General features: G+C 40.9%; 1 protein-coding gene across 3 annotated transcripts in view; it reads left to right on the forward strand.

Moving 5' to 3' along the window:
* Positions 1-7,322, forward strand: part of agpat3 (1-acylglycerol-3-phosphate O-acyltransferase 3) — a 23,623-nt gene extending 16,301 nt beyond the window's left edge. For all 3 annotated transcript variants that reach the window (XM_010783115.1, XM_010783123.1, XM_010783130.1), the window contains exons 6-10: positions 2,527-2,680; positions 2,764-2,866; positions 3,908-3,983; positions 4,207-4,405; positions 4,576-7,322. In XM_010783115.1, coding sequence (XP_010781417.1) covers positions 2,527-2,680; positions 2,764-2,866; positions 3,908-3,983; positions 4,207-4,405; positions 4,576-4,667 — 624 coding nt within the window. In that variant the 3' untranslated portion in view covers positions 4,668-7,322. The remainder of the gene's footprint in view (positions 1-2,526; positions 2,681-2,763; positions 2,867-3,907; positions 3,984-4,206; positions 4,406-4,575) is intronic.
* Positions 7,323-7,562: the final 240 nt, after the last annotated feature.

The raw sequence follows: 7,562 nt of genomic DNA on the forward strand, positions 1-7,562 counted from the left end.
GGGGGACGAAACGCTCCGTGTGTACGACGTCCTATACAATAATTTTCCTTGATAACGATGAAGCCACAGCCCCGCCTCTCCCCACCTCTCCTTCTCACTGCTGTAGCATGGTCAGCAGCTACTGTCAGTAGCTACTGCTACTGACCATGCTACAGATGTTAGTGCAAAATCTACAGCTCCTCTACCACAACCATCAGCAACAAGTGGACATGGAGAACTACATGAACTACATGTTTCTAAATCCATCGCGGAGAATAAACAGAAGGGCAACCATGGCAACCATGCTCGGGGGGTCTTCTTCGTTGCTTTTGGTGTATTTTGTGGCACCACCCGGTATATGTACTACAGCGTCTCCACCGGGTCGAGCGGTCTCGTGTGGAAGGACACGTATCTTGAGCCGATTCCGTGTGGACGGAAGACCTTTTTGATATCGACTAAGGTTCGTTTTCGTCTCCGTGTAAACGTGGCCTTAGAAGCCATTCCATGTTACAACACACTCAATTGCATAAATACCACATCATATGCTTGTGCAATCAGTGAACTCTAGCCCAGTCTCAAAACATTCCTCTTAGAAAAAGACATGTAAATACTCGAGTTAATCATCTCCGTAAAATATAGGATAGGGTGTTTGAATTATCTAAAGGAAACATTAGATTTTATTATACCTGAATATGAAATTGCTAAAACTAAGTAAGGCAGTGTTATAACATGCGTTGAGTAATAATCCCTTATGGGTCAGAAAAAATGTATTAGCGCAAGTATAGCAGGTCAAAGGTCAACCGTAAACCCAACCTATAAGCCAGGGGGGGTCCAAACATTTTTCAATGAGGGACAGATTGGATAATTTGAATATACCAATACTCCATTCTGAAATGTTTTAAACGTAGAAAAATATACAAATACGCTGTTGTATAACAATTATCTTTATTTTTCAAATCGCAATGTAACTAAATATAAGCCACTCGTGAACAACTCTAACAACACAGGTCTGCCTTTCATCATACTTAGAGAGTCAGATAACATTGAACAAACTATATAGAATACCTTAAACTTTGTAGAATCAGGACTGAGAAATAATATACTAAAATATTCAACATAAAATGTTCAGTCAAACATACACAAAAATTATTTTGGGAAATATCTCCATCTCCAAAATGCAATACGAAATAAATCACACATCAATTTCCATTTTCATCAGATACATTTCATGGGGGAAGTAACACATATTAGATCAGTATGTGTGCAATGTGTGTGGGTCAAAACTCAAACCTGCACTATTGTGTGACAGCTTCCCAGATCTCAGCTGATAACAGTGGTATTACTACCAATAGTGACAACAGTAAAACAAAAACAAAAAGATCCACATTTTGATAAACAGAAATGTCATAAATAAATGTCTTAAGTATTCTTTAGTTTTCATTGGAAGAAAATACTCTGCATATACAAAATCTAGATGATGCCCTTTGACCCAGTCTCTCTTAGTGTAGGAAGATACATCAGAGGAGGTTACCACTCTGAGTGCACCAGCTGGATGTGTGTTTTTTTTCTCTGTGAAACTTACTGAACCGGGCTTTCCACTGTGCACAAACAGCCTGAGGAGGCTTTCACTCTGCTTTCTGAGGAAAAACCGTTTGAACGTGCAAGTGGCCTACATTCATGGCCCCTGGTTCAGCATCTTGTTACAGATATTCATCATGACTCAACCAGTTCACCTGCTGAGATTAGGCAGATCAGCTGTTGATCTAATTACCCCTCAAATCCGGCATTAGGCTACTTCTCATGACAGCTTTTGTGTCCAGATTAAGTAAACACCAGGGCAATTAGTCGGCAAACCCATAAAGCGTCAGATTGAGATATCATCGCCAACTATTTTGATAATTGTTTAATCATATTTTATTTTATTGCGAAACTGTTGGAGCCTCTCAAATATGAATATTATCAGCCTTTTCTTTATTTTACATTCAATTCAATATCTTTGCGTTTTGGACTTGTCAAAACAGACTGGGAAGGACATTTTCTCTTTTTGACACTAGACTGGACTACATTAAGCGATAACGACAGTGATGTTATTTGCAACCACCCTTAGGTACAGTTAACATCCACCTGCCTATTGAGATAAGATGTTGACTTTATTTCAGCATTTTGTTACACTGAGGTGAACTACATCTGTAACCAAGCAGAAGTAGGTAAAAGATTCAAGGGTTTTATCGTCATGTGCACAGTAGCCACAGTGTAGTTATGGCAATGACAATCTTAAGTCCCAAACACCTCCAACAATGCAACCTATTATGTATAGGACATAAGACAAAATAAAAAAATTAATACAATAAGCTAAATGATGCAGAGAATGTTGAAAGTGACCACGTAAATGCAGGATCCTATGCACATGTAAATAGAATAAGATATACAAGAACAGAATGTAAGATTAAATGAAAGAATGGGACAAGAGAAAATGGGTCACCCCCAGTGGGTAATTTGTTTTTATAGGTGTCTGCATGAGTTAACACAGCTCTTTTCTCTCCACAGTTTCTGCTGTATTGCGAGGGCACCCGCTTCACAGAGGCCAAGCACCAAATCAGTATGCAGGTTGCAGAGAGTAAAGGCCTGCCCAAGCTCAAATACCACCTACTGCCCCGAACCAAAGGATTCACCACCACCCTGCAGTGTCTTAAGGGCACAGGTAGTGTGAACAATAACACACAGTTTGTCACGCTGGATTCACACAAGACTTTTATTCAAAATCTGTGTTCTCCTCTCTCACAGTAACTGCTGTGTATGATGTGACTCTCAACTTCAAAGACAACCAAACCCCCACTCTCCTGGGCATCGTCAGCGGCAAGAAATACAAAGCTGACCTGAGTGTAAGGTGAGTGTCGCAGGTACCATTTTTAATAATCATTCATCATTATAATGATCTATTACATTTATTTTTCAACTGGAAATGATGAGTCTTTTCCAAACGTTTGGGCCCCCTACTGACTGCCTTTTTGTCCTCTAACAATGAAACACACAGTGAGAGCCCTGAAAAATGTTGGCTGGTTTCCCAGTAAGTTTATGGTTTCAGAACAATAACTGTAATTGGAAGGAGAATCCTACTGAGTGAAGAGCTGACCGATAGCTCACGCTGAAAAGGCTGAGGGAAGAGGGTCTTTTGTCTCCTTGCCTGAACTGCAAAACTATATTAAAAAGCAAACTGTTTCTTCTTTAACTCAATTAAATAAAGGAATGTTTAAATATCTTTTTACTAACATGGTTGACTAGACCGGAGTCAGTTAAACATACAAGTGTTTAAAGAAATCCCCCAGCACCAAAATAGATGATCTATGGTGCAGTGAAAGTGTAATGTGAGGGAGCCACCTGGTGGGGAGGAACTGCCACAACAGGCCACAAGTCATTTGTTTTATTAACATGAAATATTTTCTGCTGCACTCTGAGAGGACAAGTTTGACCATGAAATGTTTCATTAAATCCTATTGTCCATTATATTATGATTTGATAACTGCATCTGGTTAAAAATGTTTAACATTATTGTTTGAGGTTGCAGTGCCTATGGATAGTGTCAGTATTCTTTCATTTACAAATGGTACTATTAAGGTGGTAGTTCATGATTTATTTTAAATTTTCTTTTGCTGGGCACACAAATTACACTTGATGTTCAATTTGTAGTTATGGTTTAGACATCACAAGTTAGGTGCGTTTCAGATTGCTGGTGTTGATAATGTGGATATTGGAAATTATGAATGAAGGTAGAAAAAAAGAGACCGTGTGCAAATCCAATTTCTGACTGTCAGGGGGAAAAAACGATTCTATAAATATTGGATATACTCAAATACTTATCCTAAGTTTAAAGAATCTTAACAACTGCTCCCAGTTTAAGACGCCTTGTGTTTTTCTCTTTTCAACCCAGGCGGTTTCCGGTAGAGGACATACCCGATGATGAGAAAGAGTGTGCCATCTGGCTGCACAAGCTCTACCAGGAGAAGGTAAACTGAAGAAAGCCAACATTAAAGGCAGATTCAGTAATCAAAATGTATAATGCACGGCTTCATTCAGATATGTAGTTACAATACAAGCGGTTTTCTGATTCACATCATGTATTACAGCCTATTGAGTTTAATGTATGTATAAGATGGGTAGCTATGCTCGACATGTCATGCATGATTAAATGATAAAGTGCAAACCAATTCTTCTTCCTCTCCGGCTCAGGATGCCTTACAGGAAAGCTACAAAAAGGAAGGCAAGTTCCCCGGACCCACAATCACTCCTAAACGCCGGCCATGGACGCTGCTGAACTTCCTGTTCTGGGCCACCGTGCTGCTTTCGCCCCTCATCAACTTTGCTTATGGAGTGGCTGTCAGTGGCTCCCCGCTCCTCATCATTGGCTTCATCATCTTCCTCATCATAGGTAGGCAAACTCTGCATCAGTGGCCTGTAGAAGCAACGCCGTTTCCTTTTGTGGACTGAGCAATAGGCAATGCCTCTCTGACTTTACCTGAAAGAGAAGTAATAAAAGCACCGTGTTGTTTAATCTTAGAATCGCTGTCCTCACTCTCTTCTCCTCTGTTCTCTCCCCAGCCTCGATAGCTATCCGCCGCCTCATAGGGGTCACCGAGGTGAAGAAAACAGGCTCCAGTTACGGCAACCCGGAGGCCAAGAAAGAAAACTAAAGTGTCACCCTCCTCCGTGTGCGGTCACCCTGCGGCGTCTAACCCCTGCCCGCCTCCATTCTCCTCCTTCTGTTGAGTCAGTTGGCAGGCTAGGGAGGAGACCCAGCTGTGAAAACATAATAGAGCCCAGAGATAGAAATACTAATGGCACTAGTGAGAGAGAGCATGGACAGTGTGGGCTTCGCGCTCTCTGGTGTACAGAACATGAGGAGGGGGAGATGCAGCACCATATTCCCCTTGTTTCTTTCTTAATCCCTCATCCATGTCCTTTAAGATCCCGCTAACACTCAGGGGTTAAGCTCCTAACCTGTTTAAGGTCACATTTCCTGCTCTCCACTTCCTGTCAGTCATCAGCCAATCAGGGAGGGGCTCATTCTTATTGCCCAAAGACCACAAGCCGATCTGTATCTGATCTTTTTAAACTTAACCACCGAGGGGCAGTGTGTTTCTGCAGCAGCGTACATCACTCTTTTCCTCGCCCAGTGGGACTTGTAATCAGAACCGGTGCCTTGAGGCCCAGCCTGTTCTGCTTTATCTTAAAGAGTCATTTCACCCGAATCACAGAACCTGTTAACCTCCAGGTATCAAGCCATGCAGATAGTTTTCATTGTATGGGCCAATCCAATACAATGTAGGGAGGTCCATTTTGCTCAAATCATTGCAAAGTACATTTGAAAAACTTCAACAGCAATGTGTCTTTCAGAATATAAGTCTATTACTTAGGTAATGATGAAAATATTCAGAAATGATCCAAAGTTGGTAGTGAAAAACTGACCATATTGTTGGATCATCCAAGTAGTAAGCACATTTCTGTTTTTGGAGAGGGACATTGCTCCTGAGTTTTTCAATATTTTAATTAGTTTAAGCACCACCAACAACATCACCTCACTTGTATTGTCCAACATCATCTCCAGGGCTAGATACTGCAATCGTTAGGTGGGAAAATCTTATTTTTTCTCCATCAAATTGTGATGTTGGTGAACTGATCCTTTATTTTGATTGCGTGGAAAGGCTGGTGTCTGCAAAACTCAAGCAAGGGCTCCCATTGTGAAATCTGTCCTCATCAAGGACACCTGCCATCTGTAACAGGTCTCATGCATCACACACACACACACACACACACACACACACACACACACACACACACACACACACACACACACACACACACGGAGTCACCCCGACACATTATTATTAATGTTCCCATCCCTGTTCTTATTTTACTTGCTTAACAGGAAATCGCATGTATGTTGTTTTTCATCATTTTGACGATTTCTTCCCCCCTAAATGTGACGTTGAATCAACCAGCAAACCCAGTCGAAACACTGAAGCAGTTCAATCGACCAATCCCCGATCCAGAAAAGGTCATCAGCTGTCTACATGTAGCGTCGCAGTACTGATGTTTTAACCTTTGCCTTAAATCAAGCTTGCTCAGGCGAGGGATTGCTTATTCGCCACCCCTTTAAAACAGCACCCACCTCTTACCTCTGCGCTCTGGCTGAATACTCATCCTCTCCCTGCCATCACAGGGCATGGAGGAGCTGTGTGGATTCGTTGGGTTTGATTACCAAAGCCAATGAGCAAATAAAACCCTTGTTATTCTTTCAAGTGAAAAGCTGTTGGTCCGTTAAAGGGCGTCCCCGTTCCTGTACATCGTTTGTCAGTGAAACAAAGCTGCTTGCTTACACTCCATGGGCAGGCAGCTCTGTTTTACTCCCAACATCGTAGCCAATGTCGGTGCACAGCTCTAAATATTTCACAATTTACAAATCGGTATTAAACTGCATCAAATTAAACATTGGCTGCTGCAGTAAAATTAGTGGATTTCTTCACCAAAACAATGGTAGCAAGACATGGAGGGGATATTTTGTGTTCTGCTCTCTCTCTCTTTCTCTCTCCCTTCCCCTCCTGTGCCACCTGTAGTGTTAATCATTTATTTTGGTTTTAATTTGTCACTCCTCAGCAGCAATACCTTGTGTACGTCCTCTCTCTGTAGCGTTATGTCAACCCAGACAGATTTCATGCAAGCCTTAATAGACACTGCTGCTTAGTTTTTGTGTGAAAATGTAGAAGCTAAATGAGCCCCTGTGGTAGTGAAGAAAAACAGTCCTCCGGTATAGCAAGCAGTTTGCTGGGATTAGTTGCCCTGCTGCTTCTTCTACAATCTAACATTCAAGATTTAACAACTGGATAAAGTCTGGTCTTATGCACAAAGAGCTCTGTTCATAATCAACATTTTTTTACAAGGAGATATTTGAGTTGCTTTACCTCAAATATTTGTTAAAAGCTTTAGTATCACGGCCTGCTATATTTTTCCTCAAGAGATCTGATCAGAATTCCAACTCATTCTGTCATTCAGTAAATATGTCTCATTTCAAAGATGCTGAGAAGTCCTGATCAGTATTTGGAAAAAAATTTTTTTATTCAGATCAGAAGTTTAACACAAGGTTGTTGTTTATCTTTTTTCTGAGGTCTCCGATGGAATTAAATAACATTACAAATTGAGATTTAAAAAGTCTTTAAGTGGTGTCAGAGATAATTGAGTTAGTGGCACCTCTTGCGTCAGCTTTTCTTTGTTTTCTAAGGCTATTTTTATGTTTTCTTCAATTAAAGCACTTAAGAATATTAAAGGATTTAATCACAAAGCAACTTTTACTCTTTTGACTTATTTGGATTTGTGTGAGTTTTTGTGTTTGCAAAGCAGTTCAGATACAATATAGCTTCATGACAGGGGAAGGGTCTGGAGCTGAATCCACACACAACCTGCTTCATGTTTCTCACTCCATCTTCTCTCATCCATCAAGGCAACACGTTCACATCCACCCTCCTTCATTCATCATGACACGCCACACGTTTCCATTAAGATACAGTGTGAGAGTATGAACCAACTGAATA

The sequence above is a fragment of the Notothenia coriiceps genome, unplaced genomic scaffold (assembly GCF_000735185.1).
Source record: "Notothenia coriiceps isolate Sejong01 unplaced genomic scaffold, NC01 NC01_scaffold00000659, whole genome shotgun sequence".
NCBI classification, from domain to species: domain Eukaryota; kingdom Metazoa; phylum Chordata; class Actinopteri; order Perciformes; family Nototheniidae; genus Notothenia; species Notothenia coriiceps.